The following is a 27,557-nucleotide window of genomic DNA, read 5'->3' on the forward strand; positions in this document are numbered from 1 at the left end:
TTAATTTAATGTTATGTTACATATATTTATGACGAATGTATAGGATTTTCTGCTGTGCTATTTTGTCAAAGACCATGCAGATTGTTTATCGTTTTTATTTAAATGCATGGATTTTTATACGAGTCATTGTAATTTTTTATATGATATGCATTAAATGGCCATTGTTTAATTTATTTAAACAGAAATGTTTGCAATCATGTTTCACATATCAAAAATTGACTAGATTTAGCCACCAAACAATGAAAAATGTGACTGGAATTTACTTGTAACACTTTAAAATAGTTTCTCCCACTAACAACTTTTATTATTAATCCTAAAAAGTAAATGATGAGGCTTGAAAACATTATGATCTTTTATTAAACATAACTAATTGAATATTAACCTTCAACATTTTCAGTAAAAGCAGGAATGTACTAATTTCTTGGCACTTTCTCTAATGCCTTGACAACCTTAAAATGAATATAAAAAGATCAGAGCACTGATTTCTTCAATTTTTTAACGACGTACAGAGTAAAAAAGCAATCTGTTTCCCTTTCTTCATAATCTGCCATTATACATACCACCTCCTGCTTCGGAGGTCACAGGCTCGATTGTGTTTCTAAAACGAGAGAAAATTGGCCCCGCTACTTTTCATTCCTCTATGAAAATTGCCGCCCCTCCTCCCGGCCTTGTCACGAATAGACTCTGCTTTTCCAGAGCGGATCGACGGGCGTCAGGCACGTAATAACGCTCTCTCACAGTTTGGAGAAAAGAATCTATTCGTTCCCCGGGCACCATGGAAACTGTGCAACCTCCCCATCCAGCTCCGGTTAACCTCGACCCCACAGCGCCCGCCTGCCTGTGAAGGGAGCAAGAAGATGTTGCTAAAACGCCAATTCATTAGACAGACTCAGGCAATTTCGATTAGTTTGCCACGTGAGCTCAGAGACGTGACTCATTCAGTTCAAAGTTGAGCATCATGTAATAAACACTGGTCAAATGTTTTTGAACGAATGAAAGAAAGAACCTGAATAAGTCCACAAGAGAAAATATTTTATGAAAATGACCCTGTTCAAAAGTTCACATACACTTGATTCTCAATACTGTGTTGTTACCTGAATGATCCACAGCTGTGTTTTTGTTTAGTGATAGTTGTTCATGAGTCCCTTGTTTGTCCTGAACTCATGAACAACTATCACTAAACAAAAACACAGCTGTGGATCATTCAGGTAACAACACAGTATTGAGAATCAAGTGTATGTAAACTTTTGAACGGGGTCATTTTTATAAATTCAACTATTATTTTCTCTTGTGCACTATATGTAAACATATTTTATGTGAAATATCTTATTCAGGTCTATACTAAATAAACAGTAACAGTAAGTATTTTGGTAAAATAATTAACATTTTGCAGATTCTGCAAGGTGTATGTAAACTTTTGACCTCAACGGTATTACAACAGAAAACAGTTCTTTTAGATTTACTGCATTTTTGATCAAATAAATGCAGTCTTGGTGAGCACAAGAGACTTTTTTCAAGACATTAATAAGTCTTAATTATCCCAAACGTTTGACCAGTGGTGTACGTGAATAGAAAAAAAGCATATTAATAGCTAAATGTTTTTATATTAAGTTCATAATGTGCGATATGGCATCACCAGGCAGTCTCACTCACAGACATATGTCCACCAGCTGGTCCAGCTCGGGGCAGCTGCACTCGTACAAGTCTCTGCAGCTGGCGTGGCTTCGGTTCATCAGGTCGCCCAGCTGAGCAACGGCGTTGGCAGGGGAAGAGTCGCACACGGTCTTAAACTGCAGGACACGCGCAGCCTCGCCGTACACGTGCTTGGCACGCTGGTACAATTTAAAATCAGTCGCTGAGGTAAAAAAACAGAAGAGTTCGGTCTCAGAAGTAATACATATATGGGCCATTCTACAAACTTCAGTTGGAAACGTCTTGAAAAAAAATGGTCTTTTCCCCCAAATTATGCATGTATGGAAATGGTATAATATCCAAGGTACACATTTCTAGTAAATGTGTAGTTAATTCTCATTGTATTTTCAGAAAGTTTTGGAATATTTGTTCTCTCCCCAAATGTGTCACTACCAAAACACAGTAATAATAATTTAATTAGAAGGGTTATATTGACCTATTAAGATTTTGCTTACATCTGCATTGTAAATATATATATTTTTTTGCTATTTTTTTCAGAGGTAAATCAATAACAATTACATTTTTAGCAATATTTCAAGTATATTTTATGAGATTTGTTGTATTTTGAATCCATTAGTTTGAATATACATTGAACCAAACACTATCATAACATCTTAGCTGATAATTCAGTATACTTTTTTTTGACAAAACATCCCATGTTACGGTTGTGGCTGTTTCGGTAGTGACAATTTCAGATACTTTTGAACCCAGCTCAAAGCTGCTAATCCGCACATGGTCAGCTAGCACAGTTCTGAACAGTTGTACACATATAAAAACTAAATGTTATGAAAAAACATCCAAAAAAGTGTGCTTAATTGGAGGGAAAAAAGTGTTCGTTAGTGATGTTCCTTAAAGTTACACACAGATTTTCAGACTTTTGAACACATTTACCTCAAAATGATAGGACTACTCAGCATGTAGATGAACACATGAACACACATGAATATTTCCTGATCATAAATGTAGGGGTGTAGTCAAAATCAGTCTCAGCCAATGGACTAAAACATACACTGTTTCAGTAGTGACATGAAAGAAAATATAAAATACAAATATAAAAGAAACATTTTATAAAAAATCTAAAATATATTTTATAAAACAACAATGGAATAAAATGCAAAAATGATTTCAATATCATTTTCTAAAGTTGAAATTTAGGGGTTAGGGTTCGGGACAGCCACCTCCCAATTGAAAGTACCCAATAAATGATGATTTTATATATATTAAGCTAACTGATATTATTGTGGGTTTCAATTGATAATAGAAGGATCTTAGTAAAAATCTAAGATTTGAATACTGAAATGCTTTTTAAATGTGTTTATTGGTTGTGGGACAGCAGTGTGCACCAATTCTGTAGAATGGCCCATATATACATGTATTGGTCACAATTTAGAGTAAGGTCCTATTAGTTAGTGCCTTAAGCCAGGGTTTCCCAAACTTTTTTTGTCAGCTAAACCAGTGGTTCTCAGTCCTGGTCCTGGGGGACCCCTGCTCTGCACATTTTGCATGTTTCCCTTATTTAACACCTGATTGAGATCATCAGCTCATGAGGAGAGAGATCCATGAACTGAACTAATCAGCTAATGATCTCAGTCAGGTGTGTTAAATAAGGGAGACATGCAAAATGTGCAGAGCAGGGGTCCCCCAGGACCAGGATTGAGAACCACTGAGCTAAACCTCCTAGACATAAAATATATACTTAAAGGAGTAGTTCACTTACAGAACAAAAATTGACAGATAATGTACTCTCCCCCTTGTCATCCAAGATGTTCATGTCTTTCTTCCCTCAGTCGTAAAGAAATGATGTTTTTTGAGGAAAACATTTCAGGATTTCTCTCTATATAATGGACTTCTATGGTGCCCCCGAGTTTGAACTTCCAAAATGCAGCTTCAAATGGCTCTAAACGATCCCAGCTGAGGAATAAGGGGTATCTAGCGAAACGATCAGTTATTTTATAAAACATTTACAATTTATATACTTTTTAATCTCTACACAGAGTACACACAGAACTAGACAAGACAAGCATTTGAAGTTAAAAAGTATATAAATTGTATTTTTTTTTTTTTTTAAATAACCGAAGACCCTTCTTTCCTCAGCTGGGATCGTTTAGAGCCCTTTGAAGCTGCATTTTTGAAGTTCAAACTCAGGGGCACCATAGAAGTCCATTATATAGAGAGAAATGCTGAAATGTTTTCCTCAAAAAACATCATTTCTTTACAACTGAAGAAAGAAAGACATGAACATCTTGGATGACAAGGGGGAGAGTACATTATCTGTAAATTTTTGTTCTGAAAGTGAACTACTTCTTTAAAGTCCCCCTGACATATTCAGTTAATACATCAATTGTAAAGTGTAACCATAATATTATCTAGAATTTGAGCTAATATAAAGCAATGTAAAATTATTCTCCCAATAAGACCAGGAATGTGTATTAATAAAGTAAGGAGTGTTTATTTTGATTTCCTGTTGTCCGTGACTGCTCTCTCACCGTGTTGTGTGTTGGCACTGAGGATGTTTTCACACAGCTGTTCGTTGCTGATGCCCAGAGTCTTGCAGATCTCATCTCTGCCGTAGGGCTCAGGGTGCAGAACCTCCTCCACTAGCTCCAGCATCTGCTCCAGACTCACCTGCAGCTCCTTCTGCAGATCGCCCAGCTTCAGCAGACGACTCCAGTCCAGACCACGCGCCTTAGCCAGCATCTGCAGAACAAGATTCAGATATTCTACCATGAATATACTAATCCAAAATTTTTAGAAATTAGACTTTTTGGGAAATTTGTGCACAAGTTCCTGATTTACATTCCCAGTCAAAAGCTTCTGAACAGTAAGATTTTTAATGTTTTTTAAATAGTCTGCTCACCAAGCCTGCATTTATTTGATCTAAAATACAGCAAAAGCACTACAATTCTGAAATATTTTTATTATTTGAAATAACTGTTTTCTATTTGAATATATTTTAAAATGTAATTTATTCCTGTGAACAAAGGTAACTTTTTTAGCATCATTACTCCAGTCACACGATCCGTTAGAAATCATTCTAATATTCTTTTTATTATTATTATGTTGAAAGCAGCTGAGTAGAATTTTTCAAGTTTCTTTGATGAATAGGAAGTTCAAAAGAACAGCGTTTATCTGAAATAGAAATCTTTTGTAACACTATCAAGGTCTTTATCATCACTTTTGATTAAATTAAAGCATCCTTGCTAAATAAAAGTATTAATTTCTATCATTTCTTTCCCTCCAAAAAACATTATTATACTGGCTCCAAGCTTTTGAATGGTATAGTGTATAATGTTACAAAAACATTTTATTTCAGATAAATACTGATCTTTGGATCTTTCTATTCATCAAAGAATCCTGAAAAAAATGACTCAACTGTTTTAAATATTGATAATAATACTAGGGCTGTCCCCGAATAGTCGAAGGTTCGATGCATCGATATGCGGAGCCTGATTCGACCACCGATCTCACAGTCGAATCTTCGCGGGTGAAACGAGCATCATACCATTTTGGCAATATGGGGGTGCTCAATGTCTAATTGCACACAGAACTACTGGTTTTGTACGGTTATATTAAGTTATATACAGCCTTTGATTATGATCGTGCAGTAAAAACAAAAGTGAAAAGAAAGAAGCGTTCAATAAATATTTTTAACGTGTTTGTGAAGACATCTAACCACCCCTGTGCCAGTTTTAATTTTCGCTTGCCCTGATCCATGATGAGATGCGGACCATCTTGACGGCAGGGATTCAATAATGACTGATTGCAGAACAGCAGAACCATATGTCACAGCAGTCACACGGCAGCAGCGCCACGGCAGCAGGCTCAGACGGTAGTGGGCGGAGTCTCCTGCTGCAGCCCAATCAGGTCCCACAAAATATCCGTCCTAAATAGTATTCGAAAATAGAATTGGTATGTCCTAAAAAGTATTCTAAAGATTTCCGGAAGGTCTACTACAATTTACCTTTAGAATTCGAAGTACGGATTAATGCGCACTCTAACGGCTATTATATTGCCCACAACACATTGCGTGTTGAACGAGGATTTGATTAGAACTACAAATACGCATAAAAAGTGTAAAAAAAAAAACTACAAACATGGCGTATATGCGCGACCAACGGATGGGTAGAAAAATGGGGTTTAAGTTATAAATAATCAGTGTGTAACCTTATAAAAAATATTTATTTAATGTTATTCGCGTTATATTTCATGTGCAGCAACATAATGAACTTTTATAATGGCAGAAACAAATGATGAGAGTCTGCTGGCCAAAGAGCCCTTCATGCTTCACTTTGAATTTAAGGATGATATGGACATTTCCTTAATGAGTGTGTGAACAAATCATGCCTCTGGATTAATTGCATGTTTAAAGAGTTTTGATTTATTTTAGGTTTAAACTAATTTAGTTAGGTGAGTAATGTGTGGTTATTATTGTTGTTAAATGTGTGCCTTCTGTGCTATATGTTTTGTTTGATTTTGTAATATTTTTTGGGAAAATCCAGTTTATGATGGGTATAGTGTATAGTACATGGTATTATGTACAATGAAAAATTGGTTAATACTGAAATGATTAGGTAAAAAATATAGTTTAACTAAATAAAAACATTCTATTGCTCAAGTTTTGTTTTGTTTTTTGTTTGAGCTTTGTACTCAGTTTATACTGTTTAAAAATATATAGAAAAATATAAGTTGATCATTATTTTCACCCACTTTCGATCTCAGATGGAGACTCCGCCCACTACCGTCTGAGCCTGCTGCCGTGGCGCTGCTGCCGTGTGACTGCTGTGACGTATGGTTCTGCTGTTCTGCAATCGGCCCTATCTCCAGGGATTAGGCGGCGATCACACCGAACGCGTTTTTGCAATTGGAGGCGCCTCTTTTGAATGGTTTTCTGTAAGCAGTGAGCGTTCTGCACTCTGTATATTCGCCCCCCGCGCCTCGCGTTTTTGCAGGAGCGCTCTGAGCGCCTGAAGTTGAAAAAAAAAATCAACTCTGAGCGGAAAAACGCCCAACGTCATTCGCGTTCTTTTCCATTGTCCAATCGAATGAATGGAGAGGCGGGCCTTCTGTTGTGGTGACGAAAGTTTACAGTTGCTTAAAAAGTCCGGAGACTGCAAGAAATGGAGGAGAAACCTTTGGTGTCTATCGTGGGTAACCAGGAGCTGTATTATTTAGGGTTTCTGCTAATATGACAGTTTACTTAACAGCAAAAAACTAAGATTTTAGAGCGTTCGCGCTATGATCCTTTGATTTGACTGACAGGACAGCTGTTTCGGTCGTTGCTTAGCAAAAAAGGCAGTGCTGTGCGCCTCGCGTTTTTAGAACTAAAAGACGCGTTCTGTGTTTTTATTTAAACCTAAATAAGTTCGTTTGTCAGTTGGCAGGCAGTTTTGGTCGCTTTATTAAAAGTTGTTGCTGTGTGCAGTGTGTAAAATAAAATAAAAACTGTTTTACCCTCCTGCTGACTATAGTGTCGTGCCCCTCCCAACCCATTCACACACACACATAGGCCTAGATGATTCGACTATAGAAGGATTCGAAAATTCTGATTCGACTATGAAAATTCATAGTCGGGGACAGCCCTAAATAATACTAATAAAAATAAGATATTAGAATGATTTCTTAAGGACCATATGACACTAAAGACGGAGTAATGATGCTAAAAATTTAGCTTTGATCACAGGAATATTCACATTTTAAAATATATACAAATATAAGTTATTTTAAATAGTAAAAATATTTCAAATGTTACTGTTTTGGCTGGACTTTGGATCAAATAAATGCAGACTTGAAGAGCAGAAGAGACTTTTCAAATCTTACTGTTCAAAAACTTTTGACTGGTTGTGATTCCAGATAATTATAAGTTGCCAACCACTGAAGTTTATTATTAGTTCGCTTCTTCTGGATTTAAATCTTGAGTCTCTAATAATTCTAGATTCTAATTCAGATTCTAATTTTGGTTGCTCAAAGTCCTGTTGAAACTTTTCAACCGATTTGATGGTGAAGATGGCAAACAAGAAGTGAGTCACCATCTCAACGACTGCTGATTAACACAAAACTGTTCTTATAGCTGCCCTAAAAATACCACAAACATTTGGTTGCAGCGCCACCTACTGGAAATAACGTTAAGTGTACTCACAATGTTGAACGACTTTTAGATTCATCACTGTACATTATATACACTACCATTTATACACCAGGGTCACAAAGGTCATTGATCAAAAGTGACAAGAAGGTTACAAAAGATTTCAATTTCAAAACATAAGCAGTTCTTTTGAACTTTCTATTCATCAATTCAGAATATTAGAATGATGAAAGTAATAATGCTGAAAATTTAGCTTTGCATCACAGGCATAAATTACACTTTAAAATATATTCAAATGAAAAACTGTTGTTTTAAATTGCAATATTTCACAGTATTATAAATTAGTAATACATAATAAATAAATGAAGCCTTTGTGAGAAAAAGAGGCTTCTTTCAAAAACATAAGAATCTTGCCAAATTTTTGTGTACATTTCTGGTGAACTGCCAATTAAATGCTTAAATTAAAAAGACTAAACTATCATTCTAGATGCATCTGACATTCAGACCTTTGTTGCAATGCGGCACTCCACCACTCTCATGTTAAAGTGTGATGAAGCCGCCTTGTTCATCTCCACACAACAGCTGGCGATTACAAAGACGGCCCCATCAGGCAGCCTAACGTCTGTGGCTCGCAGAGGATTAAACTCGATCAGCTTCGCCTTGAGAAATTGAAAATGGGGGGGAAAAAAGAGAAAAATCAAGCTAAATGACCAATAAAAATTGCATTTGTAGATGCACAGTGTTAAAGGGAAACAGGTAGGACTTGCATGGCTTAATATTACATAAATGATGTCTCCTACTGAATATGTAGTAGAAAAAACCCATGACAGATTTAAGTTTTTTTATACATATTTTGGACTATGGGGGTGCCATTATTTTAATGATGTGAAATGGTTGCACCCGGTAAGTTATTGGTGCTGCCTGTTGGTATTTTTACTGCAACATAAGTCGGATAATAAAATACTGATACAATTCCACATTGTGTGGCTTTTGGTTGTAATTTTTAGTCGAGAGGCAACAAGAGAAGTGATGCAAGTCTTCAGTGCTTTTCTAGTGATTAAGAAGAGAAGAAAAGAACGGGAAGATGCCTGTGGACGAATAAAACTTCCTAAAGACCTGCATCTTTGTTCTCTCCACTTCAGCCCTGATGCCTTTGAAGCTGTTAGTAGACCACAGCTACTGAAAGAGCTTACAAATGGCAGAGACAAGAAACGCTAGATGCCATCCTGGCAGGATGTTAACAAGCAACGCTTGTTGTGATGCCACAGCCACTGAAGAATGTCTCTCAGCGTGGATTTCACTTGATATCCAGGGCGTTTAGACTCCTTGTGAGGAAAAATCGATGGTAAAGCATTTGGTTTAAGTCTACGCTTATATCCATCGCCACCTGTATGCTCTTTCAGTAGCTGTGGTCATCATATCAGTATTTTATTTTCTGAGTTGTGTTGTGGTAAAAATACCAACAGGTAGCGCCAGCAGCTCACCAAGTGCAACCATTTGACGTCATCGAAATAATAGGGCCCCCCATAGTCCAAAATATGCATAAAATGATGTGGATTTTTTTAAAATGTAAATCTTTCATGGGTTTTCCATGACATATTTTATGTTTTTTTATATTTTAAGTCTTAAAACAAAATATACCAAAAATGAATCAAATGCACATGAAACAAAACACATGGCTTACTGTTCCCTCCTCCGCCAGGAAAGAAATCGACTGATCCATCCCTCCCCCCTCAGTGCCAATATAGCGCTCACATTTGGCACACGTCTCTGCAAGAGTCACCTGAAATGACATCAATGCACATTTATGATAAGCAGCAGTTGTGTGTAATGCATTTAGAGGAATTACATTAAGGACAACCTTAGACAGAGACTTCTGATTGGCCTCCATCGTGACCAGGCCGGCACAGCACACCAAGGCACTGGAGCTGGAGAGACCTGAGCTGGCCGGGATAGTCCCGTCTACCACACAACACATCCCTGCCAATGAAGACAAGCTCAAGTGCTCCTGAATACATAAGGTCAAAGGTCAAATGACTGTAATTATAATGCAATTAAGCAAGTACGCATTATAAGAGATATTAATCAGCTCACCTGGATTCCTCTCACGCCACAAAGGAAGTAATAGTGCCATTGAGGATCCTCTCTGTCAATGGAGATGCCATCAACAGACACAGTGAAATCCCTGAAATATATATATGAATTAATTAAAAAAAATAGATAGATAGATAGATGAATAAATAAGTATATGGAATATTATTCCCACTACAGAATAAAAATATTAAAAAAGTAATTGTATCTTTTTAATCTTAGTTTTGACTTTGTTATTGCAATTGAAAGTCTCTTTTTCACAATTAATAACTTGAAATTGCAAGATAAAAATGTCAAATTCTGAAAAAAGTCTTAATTGCGAAATTTATAACTCACAATAGTGAGATGTAAAAAAAAAAAAAAAAAAAAAAAAAGTAAAATAAAGTCACAAATTATTTATTTCTTAATAATTTTATTCTGTGGCAGAAATAAACATCCATAAATAATTAAGTATATGGAAGCTTATTTCCACCACAGAATAAAAATACATTTAAAAAAAATAAAAAGGGTAATGGCAATTTTTTTTGGTTGCAATTCAGATTTTTATTTATGTATTTTTAGAATTTTGAGTTTATATCTCACAATGAATTAATTTACTTTTATGCGAGATATAAACTTGCGATTCTATTTTATTATCCTGCACTTTTTTTCTTGTAATTGTGAATTTAATATCTCACAAGACTTCTTTTCTAAAGATTGCAAGTTTACGTCTCACAATGGCAAATTATAAACTCGTATTTTTGAATTTATAATTATTAATTTGCCATTGTGAGATATAAACTTGCAATATCACAATAAATGTAATTAACTTTTTAATTGTAAAGTAGCAATTACTTTTCAGATATACATTTTTATTCTGTGGCAGAAATAAGTATTCCACAATTTATCCCACAAGACTTTTTTTCTCAGAATTGTGAGTCACAATTCTGATTTTACTTTTTCTCAGTATTCTCAGATTTTATCTCACAATGCAAATTATAAACTCGTAATTCTGAATTTACAATTAATAACTTGCAATTGTGAGATAGAAACTTGCAATCCCTAGAAAAAAGGCAGAATTCTCTGGCAAAAATTTGCATAAATAAATGAGTTTAATGTGTTTAAATAAATGAAAGAAAAAATGAATTAATAAATAAGTATGTAAGTATATGGAGTATATAAAGTATATAAGTATATATAAGTATGTAAGTATATAAAATATTTAAAAAATGGTAATGGCGAATTTTTATCTCATAATTTTTAAAATTTTTGGGAATTTTGAGTTTATATCTCACAATTAATTAATTAAACTTCCAAATGCAAGATATAAACTTGTGACTCTTAGGGGAAAAAAGTATGAATTGCAAGTTCATAACTATAAGATATAAAAAGTACCAATTACTTATATATATATATTTTGTCTGTGGCAGAAAAAAGCATTCATAAAGTAAGTTAGTAATTAACTATATGGAATCTTATTTCCACCACAGAATAAAAATATGAAAAAGATAATTGCGACTTTTTCTTGCAATTGTGAATTTATATCTTACAATTCTGACTTTTTTTTATAGATTGCAAGTTTACATCTCACAATGGCAAATTATAAACTTGTAATTTTTAATTTACAATTAATAATAACTTGCAACTGTGAGATAGACTTGCAATCATTAGAAAAAGTCAAAATTGTGAAAAATGTGTCTTTTTAATCTCACAATTTTTTTTCTTGCAATTGCAAATTTCCATCTCACAATTAATAACTTGGAATAGCAAGATCTAAACTCCTAATTCTGAAAAAAAAGTATTAATTGCGAACCATTTATAACAGTGTGAGATATAAACTTCCAAAAAAAGTCTGAATTGTAAAATAAAAAGTCACAATTCATATTTTTATTCTGTGATGGAAATAAGCTTCCATATCCATAATTAGCTTACTTATATTAATGAACGCTCATTTCTGTCACAGAATACAAATATATATCGAAAAAAGTAATTGCTTCTTGTTATATCTCACAATTGTGAGTTATGAATTTCGATTCAAACTTTTTTCTTAAAAATTGCAGTTTTAAATTTTAATTTTAATCAAATTCTGAGTTTATAATTTGCCATTGTGACATAAACTTGCAATCCTTGGAAAAAAGACAGACCTGTGAGATAATTCTGAGAGAACTGAGAGAGAATTGTGGGATAAAAAGTCTCAATTACCTTTTTCATATTTTCTTTGACTAAATGTGACCAATTTATTTTTATTAAACAAAATTCTGTCATTAAAAAAATATAGTTACTCACTTGTATTTGGGGTCAGCGTTGGCCAGCTGGATGGTTTTGGAGTCACTGACAGAAACTGCAGCAAGAATATTCTGCTCTATTGCCATTGGCAGGACAGCATAGCCACAATAATCAATATGCTCACCTGAAATTGATAAAAAAGTCTATATAAAATGCAATGTTTATGGTATTTGTTGTGTTTACACACTCAAGCTGTTTGCAGCTCACCTATTAAATTCACCCTCCCCGGAGCACAAGCATAGAAGAGCGGCATTTGTCCATATTTTCCATGAAAAGCCTCTTTCAGTTTCTGCAACCTATCAAAAAGTAGGAGAAAATCAGTTTTTAAGTGTATGACTAAAGAAAAAACAAACTAAAGTTAAAACTAAACAAGTTAAATCGACTTTACGTGAGTCGATTCCATTCAAACATAATCGAAGTTTTCCGAATAGCTGCACGAAGTTTTCCGAACGCTCGCAGCTTAACGTTACCTTTCATTTCCACTGAGCTGCACCTTAATTTTCGGTGGAATTGTGGCCATTGTGCGATTTGTATTCTTTCTTTTGCAGTAAATACACTATTCACGAGTACACTGGCACTGCACAAGTTCTGTCAGCTGACTGTCATACCCGGAATCATGAGTATAACAACACGGAAGAAACTGACACGATTCCCTCAGAAGCCATTCATTGGATTCGGAAGCACTCGGCAAGATTCGGAACTGCGCGCGCACCCCACAGAACGCGCGGCGTGATGTCAAAACGCGTTTCCGCAGAGCATTGTGGGTAAGAGTCTCTCTCTCCGGTCAAAATGTCTGACATGGAAGATGATTTCATGTGCGACGATGAGGAGGATTATGACTTGGTAAGACTGTTGTAAAATGAACGCAACTGTAAATGCATATAATTTAAAGCGAAGCGAATGTAGTGACTTTAACAGTTTGTGTTTGGCGTGTTTATAGCCGCGTAATTTCACAATTGAGTTGTTTAGCAGGTGGCTAGTTTGCTAATACTGCAAAGATTAAGTCAAGAAATAAAACCGCTTTCTTTATTTTGAGTAGTTTTATTTGAGGCTCTATAGAAAATAGGATGTATTTACAAAACTGATTCTGTTAGTTCATATAACGTTATAGAAGCTCTTATGTATGTATTGCTAACTTGCAGACTCACGTAAAGTTGACTAATTCATAGCTAATGAGTTGCTAGTTATGAAACTGCATAATATCTCATTTCAGTTTGGAGTGAAATAGATCCTTACGTATAGAAATTGTACAGTTATAAATAATCAGATCAGTATTATTGATATGCAGCTGTCATAATCATAACGCAATCATTCACCATTAAGCTATACAATATCTTTCAAGGCGTTTATTTGTGCAAAGACTTGTTCATTTACACCTGCTGTGCTGAAAGTGTCAATTGTTTGTTTACTTCAGGAATATTCTGAGGACAGCAACTCTGAACCCAATGTTGATTTGGAGAATCAGTACTACAACTCCAAAGCCCTGAAAGAAGATGATCCTAAAGCAGCCCTGAGCAGCTTTCAGAAGGTTAGACAATGAAGATTTTTCAATGTCAGGATTTTACTCTGAGTTATAGAAAAGATATAATCATTATTTTTCTGTTTTGCAGGTGCTGGAGCTGGAGGGGGAGAAAGGAGAATGGGGCTTCAAAGCACTGAAACAGATGATTAAGATTAACTTTAAGCTTGTGCGTAATAGTAGTAGCAGAAATTATTAATGAAATATTATGTTATATAATCACGTAAACCTAAACCACCAGTCAAACGTTTTTGAACACTAAGATGTTTTAAAGAAGTCTCTTCTGCTCACCGAGCCTGCATTTATTTGATCCAAAGTACAAAAATAGCAATACAATTTTGAAATATTTTTATTATTTAAAACAACTGTTTTCTATTTGGATATATGTTAAAATGTAATTTATTCTTGTGATTTCAAAGCTGAATTTTTAGCATCATTACTCCAGTCACACGATCCTTCAGAAATCATTCTAATATTCTGACTTGCTGCTCAAAAATTAATTAATTATTATTCATTTATATAATTTCTTTTTCAAAATAAGATATTTCAGATAAATGCTGATCTTTCTATTCATCAAATGATTCTGAAAAAAATTACTCAACTGTTTTAAATACTGATAATAATAATAATGTTTCTGGAACAGCAAATCAGCATATTAGAGTTAGTTCTGAAGGATCATGTGACACTAAAGACTGAAGTAATGATCCTGAAAATTCAGCTTTGATCACAGGAATAAATTACATTTTAAAATATGTTCAAACAGAAAGCAGTTATTTTAAATAGTAAAACTATATCAGAATTGTACTGTATTTGCTGTACTTTGGATCAAATAAATGCAGGCTTGGTGAGCAGAAGAAAATTTAAAAAGACTTTTTTGTTCAAAAATGTTTGACTGGTTGTGTAGTTTTCTTCTTTTCATGTGTTTTCTAAAAAAAATTAAAATTATTATGTATTAACATGTACTATAAATCTATTTATTTTTTTTATAAATTCTTATATTTACAGACAAATTTTCCAGAAATGATGAACCGGTACAAACAGCTTTTGACGTATATTAGGAGTGCTGTCACCAGAAATTACTCTGAGAAGTCCATCAACTCTATTCTAGATTATATCTCAACCTCCAAACAGGTATTTAATACATTTTAAACTGCTTTCTGAATTCAGTAATATATTTATGATGATAAAATAATAAAAAGTCATACAAATTAAATGTTATTGTGCTGTAATATTTATCTTTTCATGTTTGTTTCTAGATGGACTTGCTACAAGAGTTTTATGAGACCACACTGGATGCATTAAAAGATGCCAAAAATGACAGACTTTGGTTTAAAACTAACACCAAGGTTTGTGCCCTGACAATGCATTCTGTATTTACACGATCTGCTGTATGAAGCATATCTTACCTACGCATTTATAGTTGAAGTCAAAACTGTACATACACCTTGGAGAATCTTCAAAATGTTAATTATTTTACCAAAATAAGTGGGATTGCACAAATGCATGTTACTTTTTATTTAGCACTGAGCTGAATAAGATATTTCACATAAAAGATGTTTACAAATAGTCCACAAGTGAAAATAATAGTTGAATTTATAAAAATGACCCTGTTCAAAAGTTTACATACACTTGATTCTTAATACTGTGTTGTTACCTGAATGATCCACAGCTGTGTGTGTTTTTGTTAGTGATAGTTGTTCATGAGTCCCTTGTTTGTCCTAAACAGTTAAACTGCCTGCTGTTCTTCAGAAAAATCCTTCAGGTTCCACAAATTTTTGGGTTTTTCTGCATTTTTGTGTCTTTCCAACAATGACTGATTTTGAGATCAGGTCTTTTCACACTGAGGACAACTGAGGAGCTCATATGCAACTATTACAGAAGGGTCAAACGCTCACTGATGCTTCAGAGGAAAAAAAAAAGATGTGTTAAGAGCCAGGGGGTGAATACTTTTGAATTTGAAGATCAGGGAAAATGTAACTTATTTTGTCATCTAGGAGCCATGTAAGTCTCTTCTGTAGCTTCTGAAGGGCAGTACTAAATGGAAAAAAATATGATATTTAGGCAAAATAAGAAAAATGTACACCTTTATTCTGTTCAAAAGTTTTCACCCCCGACTCTCAATACAGTTTCCTTCTGAAGCATCAGTGAGCGTTTGAACCTTCTGTAATAGTTGCATATGAGTCCTTCAGTTGTCCTCAGTGTCAAAAGATGGATCTCAAAATCATACAATGTTGGAAAGGGTTCAAATACACAAAAATGCTGAAAAACCAAAGAATTTGTGGGACCTGAAGGATTTTTCTGAAGAACAGCAGGCAGTTTAACTGTTCAGGACAAACAAGGGACTCATGAACAACTATCACTAAACAAAAACACAGCTGTGGATCATTCACGTAACAACACAGTATTAAGAATCAAGTGTATGTAAACTTTTGAACAGGGTCATTTTTATAAATTCAACTATTGTTTTCGCTTGTGAACTATATGTAAATGTCTTTTTATGTGAAATATCTTATTCAGGTCAGTACTAAATAAAAAAAACAACTTTCGACTTCAACTGTATGTACCAGGAGCAATAATATTCACAATACTATGATAAAAATAAGTCTGTTAATGCAATTTGCATTAATATTGGCGAAAACTTCAGAGTGAGTCTGTATTTATTTTTTTCAAACTTCTCTGTTTCATGCAGCTGGGAAAGTTGTACCTGGAAAGAGAAGAGTTTGGAAAGCTCCAGAAAATTCTCAGGCAGTTGCATCAGTCATGTCAGGTAGAGTAAATCATCAGTGTTGTATAAATACGAAAACCTGCTTCAAATGTCTTCTGTGTTGTTCTGAAACGGATTGATGCTCTCAATTAGACGGATGACGGAGAGGACGACTTGAAGAAGGGCACTCAGCTGTTGGAGATCTATGCTTTAGAGATTCAGATGTATACGGCACAGAAAAACAACAAGAAACTCAAAGCCCTCTACGAGCAGTCATTACACATTAAATCAGCCATCCCACATCCACTCATCATGGGAGTCATCAGAGGTAATGTACACATTTTAGTATGTTTTTATACTAGAGATGTAGTTATGAAGATGAAGACATGGAAATTAGTGTTTAGTTTTATTTTGGTTTGGATGATGTTGGTTTTGTGTATTAGGTTTTTTTTTTTGTACTATTGGAAAAAAAAATTTAATTCTGGTTTGAGTCGTTTTGGGTCTTGTTTCTGTTTTTCATTTGGTGTATAATTGCAAGTTTAGACATGCAAATAAGTGTTACAATTGGATTGAGTCTGGTTTTTTCTTTTGTGTACAATTTGAAATTTAGTTTTTTAGTTTGGTTTGGTTTTTGTTCTGTGTACATTGCAAAGTGTGATTGAGGCTGTGAAAATGAAGAGTTTAAAACTAGGGTTGTGCGATATATATTGCGTGCGATAATATCGTAATTGTTGTTTTAACGATGTTCGATTTAACATTATCGAGTATGCAAAAATCATTCAAAACACCCACAGTGTGCAGTGCAGACATGTCATGTCTAGACTAGTGCGTTTTTTCACTGCATGACAAATTCAAGACATGGGGGCACAAAATGTATAGGTTTATTTTACTTCAAATATTTAATCAATTTCACACAAAGAATGCTTTTTTTTTAAATTACCGTGATTACAAATGTGATATAGATTTTTTTACAGCAGTTCAATAGACAAGAAGTTAATTAAGAGACTTACCTTTTAGACACCATATTGCCTGTTTTTGATCCGTTTCGCTAACAAAAATACTTCCAAACACAGCCACAGCATTGTTTCGCGCATGAGCAACATGACTGAATGAATCAATCATTTAAATGATTCAGTTCAATCGCAATGACTCATTTATTAACAATGACTTGCTGCCTCCTACTGGTGTTTTAGTTCTACGTTTAAAGTATATTTTCATTTTTTAAATAATTTCAAATATCAGTATTCAACGCTGTATGATTAATTAATCAAAACATTGTTTATCTATTTGTAACTGCAGGTTAAATGCATTCATGACCTCCATTAAACAGTGTGTACAAACATCTAAATTGCACTTAAGATGCATTGCAAAGACACATTTTGTTGATACTACTGATTTCATGTGGTTGGTAACAGCCCAAATGTCTAATTCTAATTCACTGATTAAATGTAAGAATTTCACTCAAAAGATAATGCACACATTTACATAGGTTTTTAAAGGTTAAAATGCCCATAAAAGGTAAAAATCTATTTCAGCTTATTGGAAAAGATTAATTTCTACCGGTGTGAACTGACCACCACACAGAATATGAAGAATATCAAAAATTTAAGAGTCAGCTGTCCATGGTAGTTCTTAAGATACCAGCACAATAACACATTCAGCAAAATATCATCTAATTCTCCTTATCATATTATTACATACCTATTATTTTTTGTCAATATCGCACACCCCTATTTGAAACTAGTGTTTAGTTTAGGTTTGGATTGATTTAGTATTTGTTATTCACTTGGTTTTTGTTTGTATAATTGGACAGTTTTTTTTTGTTTGTTTTTTTTTGTTAGAGAACCTGGAAAGGGAAGAGTTTAAAGAATATGTTCAGAATAAGAATTTACTCACCCCCATGTCTTTCTTTAGTCGCAAAGAAATTAAGGTTTCTGATGGAAAAACATTTCAGGATTTTTCTCCATATAGTGGACTTTAATGGTGGCCAACGGGTTGAAGGTCCAAATTGCAGTTTCAATGCAGCATCAAAGAGCTCTTCACTATTCCAGACAAGGAATAAGGGTCATTTCTAAAAATCAATTGAAAATGTTTATATATATATATAATTTTTTTTTTTTTTTTTTAAGTATTTTTCTTTTTTTGATGAGCTATATTTTATATGTATATATATATATATATATATATATATGTATTTTTTTTTTTTATACCACAAATGCTCGTCTTGCACCAGTACGCGCATTACATAGTCCGTACTGGCCCAGTGTATACAAAGCAAATGTGCAATGAAGGTAAAACAACAAAGTTTTGGACCTTCATCCTGTTGATCCACATTGAAGTCCACTATATGGAGAAAAATCCTGGAATGTGTTCCTCAAAAGCCTTAATTTCTTTGCAATTGAAGAAAGACATGAACATCTTGGATGACACAGGGGTGAGTAAATTATCAGGAGATTTTCATTCTGAAACAGACCTTTTCCTTTAATGTTTATTTTGGGTTGGTTTTGCTTTGTGTACAATTGGAGTGTTTGGTTTGATTGGGTTTTATGTGCAATTGTAAAGTCCACTAATGTTGTTTGACGTGTGTCTGGTTCTCTTTAGAATGCGGCGGTAAAATGCACCTGAGGGAGGGAGAGTTCGAGAAGGCACATACAGACTTTTTCGAGGCATTCAAAAATTATGATGAGTCTGGAAGCCCCAGGCGAACAACTTGTCTGAAGTACCTGGTCTTGGCCAACATGCTGATGAAGTCTGGAATCAACCCATTTGATTCTCAAGAGGTACATGGTGGTAATCATGCACAGGCCCACATGAGATTCTAGGCCGTCCCATTATTTACGAAGTTCTACGCGTTCTTCAGCATTTCATGTTCATATAGGAAATACTTTGGTGAATTTGAGTTTGCTTGTATTGACTAGGCATGTTGTACTCTGTTTCACTTAAAGGGATAGTACACCCTCATAGCGTTCCAAACCCGTAAGACCTTTGATCATCTTCAGAACACAAATTTAGATATTTTTGATTAAATCTATGTATTTTCTTACCCTGCATAGACAGCAACACAACTGACACATTCAAGGCACACAAAGGTAGTAAGGACATTGTTAAAATAGTCCAGGATATATCAGTGGTTCAACCAACATTTTATGAAGTTACGAGAATACTTTTCATGCGCAAAGAAAACAAAAGAAATCAGAACATTTCTGCATAACACACACGCACTGTGATACTTTCGTGAAAACACATCGAAGACTGACATGGAAGAAATTGTTGAATAAAATCGTTATTTTTGCTTTCTATCCACACAAAAATTATTCTCAGAGCTTCATAAAATTAAGGTTGAACCACTGAGCCCTTACTACCTTTCTAGGCCTTGAACGTGTCAGTTGCATTACTGTCTATGCAGGGTCAGAAAGCTCTCCGATTTCATCAAAAATATCTTCATTTGTGTTCAGAAGATGAACAAATGTCTCATGGGTTTGGAACAACATTAGGGTGAGTAACAGACTTTTCATTTTTAGGTGAAATATCCCTTTAACGTACATAACTTCAACTTAAAAAGCACCTTATTTTTCACCAGAAACGGCAGAAAAAAAGCACAAAACTGCAGATCTCATCTGGGCCTGATCATAGATGATAAATGCTGTGGTATATAATAAAACTAAATGTATAACTGATTCCTTCTGTATGACTCTGGCTAGGCGAAACCTTACAAAAATGATCCAGAAATCCTAGCAATGACAAACCTGGTAAGGTAAGTACCCACAAAACTTTTAATTTCTTCACTTATCTGATCCTGTTCTGTCTTTGTTTTTATGCTATGAATAGGTACGTTGTATCGTACTAATTACCTATGAATTGTTTCTAGTTCCTACCAGAACAATGATATCACAGAATTTGAGAAAATCCTAAAGACGAATCACAGCAACATAATGGACGACCCCTTCATCAGAGAACATATTGAGGGTCAGTTTGAGTGGCTTTGACTTTGGTGTACAAATTCACATATTTATTTCATAAATCTCATCCAACAATGTAGAGTCAATAAGTACATATTAATCTTTCTCTTTGCTTTTCTTTTCAGAATTGTTACGGAACATAAGAACACAAGTGCTCATCAAATTGATTAAGCCTTACACTAGGATACACATACCATTTATTTCAAAGGTAAACCTATATATATTAATATTATATTATGTTATATTATATATTAGATTATGCTATTTTAATGCAATGTTCCCTGTTTTTCTTTAGGAATTGAATATTGATGTTGCAGATGTGGAAAGCTTGCTTGTGCAGTGTATTTTAGACAAGTAAGTTTAACACTTCTTTTAATGTAGATTTTAATGTTCAAAAAAAAATTATATTCCATTTTACTGCAGGAATTGACTATATACAGTCAAGCCCGAAATTATTCATACCCCTGGCAAATTCTGACTTAAAGTTAATTTTAGATTTAACCAGCAAGTTTTTTTTTGACCAGAAATGACACAGGCTTCTCCCAAAAGATAATAAGACGATGTACAAGAGGCATCATTGTGGAAAAAAATATTTCTCAGCTTTTATTTACAGTTGAACAAAAAGTGGCATGTCCAAAATTATTCATACCCTTCTCAATAATCAATAGGAAAGCCTTTATTGGCTATTACAGCAATCAGAAACGTCCTATAATTGCAGACCAGCTTTTTGCATGTCTCCACTGGTATTTTTCATTCATCTTTAGCGATGAGCTCCAGCTCTTTCAGGTTGGAGGGTCTCCTTGCCATCACCCTGATCTTTAGCTCCTCCACAGATTCTCAATTGGATTTAAGTCAGGACTCTGGCTGGGCCACTGCAAAATGTTAATGTTTTTGTCTGCTAATCATTTCTTCACCACTTTTGCTGTGTTTGTGTTTTGGGTCGTTGTCGTGTTGAAATGTCCGCTGGTGCCCAAGGCTAAGTTTCTCTGCAGACTGCCTGATGTTGTTGTTGAGAATTTTGATGTATTACTCCTTTTTCATGGTGCTGTTTACTGTGATTAGGTTCCCTGGTCCACCGGCTGAAAAACACCCCCAAAACATTAGGTTCCCACCACCATGTTTGACAGTGGGGATGGTGTTCTTAGGGTTGAAGGCTTCTTCTTTTTTACACCAAATGAAGGCTACATCATTGTGGCCAAACATTTCAATTTTTGTTTCATCTGACCATAAAACAGAAGACCAGAAGTCTTCTTCTTTGTCCAGATGAGCATTTGCAAAGACCAAGCGGGCTTTCTTATCTGGAGAAGTGGTGTCCTCCTTGGTCTGCGTCTGTGGAACCCAGCGGTGTTCAGTGTCTGTTGGACTGTCTGCCTTGAGATGTTGCCACCAGCAGAGCCCAGATTCATCAGGATGGCCTTGGTGGTGATCCTTGGATTCTTTTTTACCTCTCTCACTATCCTCCTGGCCAGCACAGGTGTCACTTTTGGCTTCCGACCACGTCCTCTGAGATTTTTCACAGTGCGGAACATCTTGTATTTTTTAATAATAGTTTGCACTGTAGCCACTGGAACTTCAAAACATTTAGATATAGTCTTATAGCCCTTTCCTGACTTGTGAGCAGCCACAATGCGCAGCCGCAGGACCTCAGTGAGCTCCTTTGTCTTAGCCATGACTGTCCACAAACCAACAGCAGAGAGCTTCTGTTTTTCACCTGTTGAGTTGATTAAAACAGCTGTTCCCAATGAATCAGGCTAATTAGGATGCTTTAGAACAGCTTGGACTATTTGGAATGGTATAGAACTTTGGATTTTCCCACAGACTGTGACAGTTTGCAAAGGGTATGAATAATTTTGGACATGCACTTTTTGTTCAAATGTAAATAAAAGCTGAGAAATATTTTTTCCACAATAATCCTGTAAAATGTAAATTATTTTACCAAAATAAGAAGGATCATACAAAATCCATGTTATTTTTTTATTTAGTACTGACCTGAATAAGATATTTCACATAAAATGTTTACATATAGTCCACAAGAGAAAATAATAGTTGAATTTATAAAAATGACCCCGTTCAAATGTTTACATACACTTGATTCTTAATACTGTGTTGTTACCTGAATGATCCACAGCTGTGGATTTTTTTTTGTTTAGAGATAGTTGTTAAACTGCCCGCTGTTCTTCAGAAAAATCCTTCAGGTTCCACAAATTCTTTGGTTTTTCAGCATTTTTGTGTATTTGAACCCTTTCCAACAATGACTGTATGGTTTTGAGATCTATCTTTTCACACTGAGGACAACTGAGGGACTCATCACACTCATCTGATGCTCCAAAAGGAAACACGAATCATTAAGTGGCAGGGGTGAAAACATTTTAACATCAGAGTAAATTTTAATTATTTTGTCTTCAGGGCAACATGTAAGTATCTTCTGTACTTTCTGAAGGGCAGTACTAAATGAAAAAAATATAATATTTGTAAATATCATGAGAAAAATGTACACCTTTATTCTGTTCAAAAGTTTTCACCCCTGGCTTTTAATGCATTGTGTTTCCTTCTGAAGCATCAGTAAGTGTTTGGACCTTTTGTAATAGTTGCATATGAGTCCCTCAGTTGTCTTCAATGTGAAAAGATGGATCTTAGAATCATACAGTCATTGTTGGAAAGGGTTCAAATACACAAAAATGCTTCAAAAAACAAAGAATTTGTGGAACCTGAAGCATTTTTCTGAAGAACAGCTGGCAGTTTAACTGTTCAGGACAAACAAGGGACTCATGAACCACTATCACTAAACAAAAACACAGCTGTGGATCATTCAGGTAACAACACAGTATTGAGAATCAAGTGTATGTAAAGTTTTGAACAAGGTCATTTTTATAAATTCAACTATTATTTTCTCTTGTGGACTATATGTAAACATCTTTTATGTGAAATATCTTATTCAGGTCAGTACTAAAACAACATGCATTTTATATGATCCGTCTTATTTTGGTTAAATTAACATTTTCCAGATTCTGCAAGGTGTATGTAAACATTTGACTTCAACTGTACATATCTAATGTATGTATTTCTTTCAGCACAATCGACGGTAGAATTGATCAAGTCAATCAGCTGTTGGAGCTCGATCACCAGAAAAGAGGCGGAGCCCGATACACCGCCCTGGACAAATGGACCAATCAGCTGAACTCTCTCAACCAAGCCATTGTTAGCAAACTGGCTTGATTTGACACTGACGATCCTGGAAAACAAATTGACCCATCAGACAGCCGGTCGACTGAAGGCTGTCAGTGACATTTAACTACTTTCAAGCCCTTTACTCCCCGATCACAGAAGAGGGAGCGTAATTTGGCTAGTTTGTATTTTTACAGCTGTAGTCACTTAAGTCAGTTTTAAATGTCCTTAACAGAGCGGAAGTTCCCACAGGATGTCTACTGTATGGAATTGTTAGTTCTCTAATATGAACATGTTTGCATCATCTAAAAAAAAATGTTTCTTTAATAGCACATATTGGCACTTGGCAGACATTTAAAAGGCATACGTTTGTCTTTATTGGAGAGCATAAGGACATGCTGTGTGAAGTTGAATCATTTATTTGTTGAACTGTCTCTTGTCAGAGTCAGCATGTTTTACTTGGTTTGCATAGAACTCAGTTGATGAGTTTCATGCAGTTGCACTGCAGCACATGCGTATTAAAAAAAGTGCAGTCATTGCTAGAATTCCTCTCACCAAATAATACAGATCTGTTGAAAGCGTTATGCTGTCCGAGCTCTTCTGTTTCACTTTTCAACAACAAAAATAAACAAGACATTATTTGCTTCAGCGGACAATGTGTCTGTAAAGGTGTATGACTTCATGTGTGATAAGCAATGAAGAACACAGAATAACATACGTGACCCTGGACCACAAAACCAGTCTTAAGTAGCATGGGTATATTTGTAGCTATAGCCAACAATACACTGTATGGGTCAAAATTATTGGTTTTTCTTTTATGCTTAAAATCATTAGGATATTAGGTAAAGATCATGTTCCATGAAGATATTTTGTAAGTTTCCTACCGTAAATATATCAAAACATAATTTTTGATTAGTAATATGCATTGCTAAGAACTTAATTTGGACAACTTGTAAGGCAATTTTCTCAGTATTCAGTTTTTTTGCACCCTCAGATTCCAGATTTTCAAATAGTTGTATCTCGGCCAAATATTGTCCTATCCTAACAAACCATACATCAATGGAAAGCTTATTTATTTAGGATGTATAAATCTCAGTTTCAAAAAATTGACACTTATGACTGGTTTTGTGGTCCTGGATCACATATATATTTCATATACAAACATTATATTACCTTCTTAAAAATGATAGTTGGATATACAACAAAAAAGACTGAATAAGAATATTTTGTATTATTTCTTACATGTATTATAATTAATTAATATTAAATAATGAATTTAATTATTTATTATATTTTTACATTATGTATATATATCTATATAAACAAAAAAGACAAAACAAAAATATTTTTATTATCGACGTCAAAAGAAATTTACGAAAGTGACTTTATGTCCATAGAAAACACATTAAATGTAAGTAAAGTGTCTAGTTTCAAGGTTTCAGATAAGTTTCTGGAGAATAAAATGTCAAAATTTGGTTGAAATAATGTTGCATTGTTATTCAGTGTAACATATTTATGCAAGAATTCAAACAACATACTTATTCGGACCTGTACATATTCAAATATATATAAAAAATAAGGGAGCATATTCAATTTCATTGTGTTTTAAATTAATAAAACAATTTTACTGACAAAAAGGGCAAAACTTAGGACAGTGGCAAATTTTAAAAATGTAGAATTACAAGTAATTAGCATTTGAGGTGAAAGTAATTCATCTTTTAATATGTCATAAATTGTTTTTCGATTTGTTGTAAATATCCCTGACAAGATTGTTACACTGAATGACATTTGAGTGGGTGTCTTCTGTAAATTAGGGAAAAAGGTATGGTATTTATTTTTTGCTCAGTATTATTACACTTATTGTTTTTATGCATAAACCCTTTTCGTCTGTTAAATTATAATGCATTTAATTATAATTTTTATTATTATTATATATTATATTTTGTACTATATATATATATATATATATATATATATATATATATATATATATATACACATACACAAAAAAACTAATTACAAATGTTTATTATATCATTTATATAAAATGTACAAATATTTATTAAGGTAAATAATTAAAATAACACATATATTTATTTAAAATTGCAATCATTTAAAATGCATTTGTTGCTACTGAAGAAATGTGTCTGTGAAGTTTATGATTTAATGTGCGATAAACAATGAATTAATTTGTTTCAGTGCTCAAAAACACAACAAAAATGTACAGTTTTCATATGCATACATCTCTAATTAAACTAATAGCTGAAAGTGCATACAACATAGACAAAAAAAAAAAAAAAGACAATAATGGACAATGATTTTTCATGCATACACTACATGGTTAAAAGTCCTAACCGAATGACCAAACTACTTAATACTGATAAGCACAAGATTGATATTTTTTGCTCAGAAAAACAAAAACAAAAATGCAATTAAATTAAATTAAACAGAAAATGTGTAATATATTTTGGAAAAACAACAACAATTTAAAGCAATATTACACATTTTTTATGCCCTTTTTCATTTATTACATTATAATGAATTTAATTTAATTTTAATTTTTATTATTGTTGTTGCTTTTATTATTATTATTATTATTATTATATATTATATTTTTTACTATATATATATATATATATATATATATATATATACACACACACACGAGGCAAAATAAAAATATGTTTATTATATCATATATATAAAATGTACAAATATTTATTAAGGTAAATAATTAAAATAATACTTATATCTCTAAACCATTGTCTATGATTTTTAAATCGCAATAATTTGAAATGCATTTGTTGCTTCTGAAGGAAATGTGTCTGTGAAGGTTTATGATTTAATGTGTGATAAACAATGAATTTATTTGTTTTAGTGCTCAAAAAAAAAAAAAGAAAATGTACAGCTGAAAGTGCATACAACATAGACAAAAAAAGACAATAATGAACAATGATTTTTCACGCATACACTACACGGCTAAAAGTCCCAACCAAATGACCAAACTATTTAATACTAATAAGCATATTATATACTGTAAATAATATACAATATATATATATATATATATATATATATAAAATAATATATATATATATATATATATATCGTTTTAATTGTAAACCATACATATATAAATTGTTTATATATTTGAATACGCAAAACATTATTATTATTAATTATATTATTACTGATAAACTTTACTGACTGAGAAAATACGTTTCTGTCAAAAAGAGGTTTCGTTTTACATGACACATGATACGCCGTAACCATTGGTTGTAACGTTCGAATGACGTCGTCCCACCCGCCAGCCAATCAGAATCCAGGACTTTTGCCGCTGTTTAGGGCGCCATGTTTCAATAGACAAACACTTCCATCAGTATATTTGCTGTAATATCGATTTTAGTCCGCATTAGGCGAGTTTTACCATCTGTGACGGACGAACAAACATTTACTGAGAGTTTATTACTCGTACTCGGTATTTTATATCACTATTATTGCGGTATGAATTTGCGAGGCAACGAGACACTGTTATGTGTCTCATAGAAACACTCCATTTGGATTATTGTGTTACTGCAGGACTGTGGAGACGTTATAAAAGGTAAACAGAGATTATTTATTCTTCATGAACCGAAGCTTGTAAACTAGTGCTAAAAGAACGAGTTATAGCTGTGGATAATGTGTTATGCGTTGCTTAGAGACTGCTTGTATCTAACGTTATATCTGGCATTAACAATGTTTGCTGATGCTGCTTACGTACTAGCAGATATGGTTCAGCGAGTTGTTCTTGGTTTTATCAGTAAGACTGGTTAAATGAAGTGTAAGTGGATGTGATTGCTAGTCATTTCCTGTCTCAGGTCTGTTATGTCTTCTCTTAGATCAGCAGGATGTCCATTGATTTTGACAGTGCTGCTTTACAAACCCAGCAGGAGGAGGAGGAGTATGATCAGGAAGACTATGCTAGAGAACAAGAGGTATCTGTAACGTTACAGTTATTGAACAGTGATACACAAACACAGCCACCACACTGACATCTGTCATCTGCTACTCCGTGTACTTGGACAAAAAAACAGTCAGATG

The 27,557-nt window shown here is 33.9% G+C and overlaps 2 protein-coding genes across 2 annotated transcripts; one reads left to right on the top strand and one right to left on the bottom strand.

Moving 5' to 3' along the window:
- Positions 1–339: 339 nt before the first annotated feature.
- galk2 (galactokinase 2) lies at positions 340–12,788 on the bottom strand. The gene is made up of 10 exons (XM_073832040.1): positions 12,601–12,788; positions 12,338–12,426; positions 12,131–12,254; positions 9,869–9,959; positions 9,636–9,782; positions 9,459–9,557; positions 8,281–8,433; positions 4,179–4,389; positions 1,654–1,855; positions 340–838 (listed from the first exon to the last, which is right to left on the bottom strand). The coding sequence occupies exons 1-10, from the start codon at positions 12,648–12,650 to the stop codon at positions 631–633; spliced, it is 1,374 nt and encodes a 457-aa protein (XP_073688141.1). The 5' UTR covers positions 12,651–12,788; the 3' UTR covers positions 340–630.
- A 92-nt stretch (positions 12,789–12,880) lies between these two features.
- On the top strand, positions 12,881–24,125 carry cops2 (COP9 signalosome subunit 2). Its single transcript, XM_073831917.1, has 13 exons — positions 12,881–12,973; positions 13,545–13,658; positions 13,741–13,818; positions 14,655–14,780; positions 14,906–14,995; positions 16,339–16,416; positions 16,507–16,681; positions 18,955–19,133; positions 20,055–20,107; positions 20,222–20,319; positions 20,438–20,520; positions 20,608–20,666; positions 23,384–24,125. Exons 1-13 carry the CDS (start codon positions 12,920–12,922, stop codon positions 23,526–23,528), a joined length of 1,332 nt encoding a protein of 443 aa, XP_073688018.1. The 5' UTR covers positions 12,881–12,919; the 3' UTR covers positions 23,529–24,125.
- The last annotated feature ends 3,432 nt before the right edge of the window (positions 24,126–27,557 follow it).

This window comes from Garra rufa, chromosome 25, assembly GCF_049309525.1.
Source record: "Garra rufa chromosome 25, GarRuf1.0, whole genome shotgun sequence".
In the NCBI taxonomy this organism is placed as follows: Eukaryota; Metazoa; Chordata; class Actinopteri; order Cypriniformes; family Cyprinidae; genus Garra; species Garra rufa.

Excerpts from the sequence above, each read along its gene's own strand:
- cops2 (XM_073831917.1), top strand. The coding sequence starts at position 12,920 with ATGTCTGACATGGAAGATGATTTCATGTGCGACGATGAGGAGGATTAT. Across the intron at positions 14,781-14,905 it reads ATATCTCAACCTCCAAACAG|ATGGACTTGCTACAAGAGTT; the intron begins GTATTTAATACA and ends GTTTGTTTCTAG. Across the intron at positions 16,682-18,954 it reads CATCATGGGAGTCATCAGAG|AATGCGGCGGTAAAATGCAC; the intron begins GTAATGTACACA and ends GGTTCTCTTTAG.
- galk2 (XM_073832040.1), bottom strand. The coding sequence starts at position 12,650 with ATGGCCACAATTCCACCGAAAATTAAGGTGCAGCTCAGTGGAAATGAA. Across the intron at positions 9,960-12,130 it reads AACGCTGACCCCAAATACAA|GGATTTCACTGTGTCTGTTG; the intron begins GTGAGTAACTAT and ends TATATATTTCAG. Across the intron at positions 4,390-8,280 it reads AGTGCCGCATTGCAACAAAG|ATGCTGGCTAAGGCGCGTGG; the intron begins GTCTGAATGTCA and ends CTTGTTCTGCAG.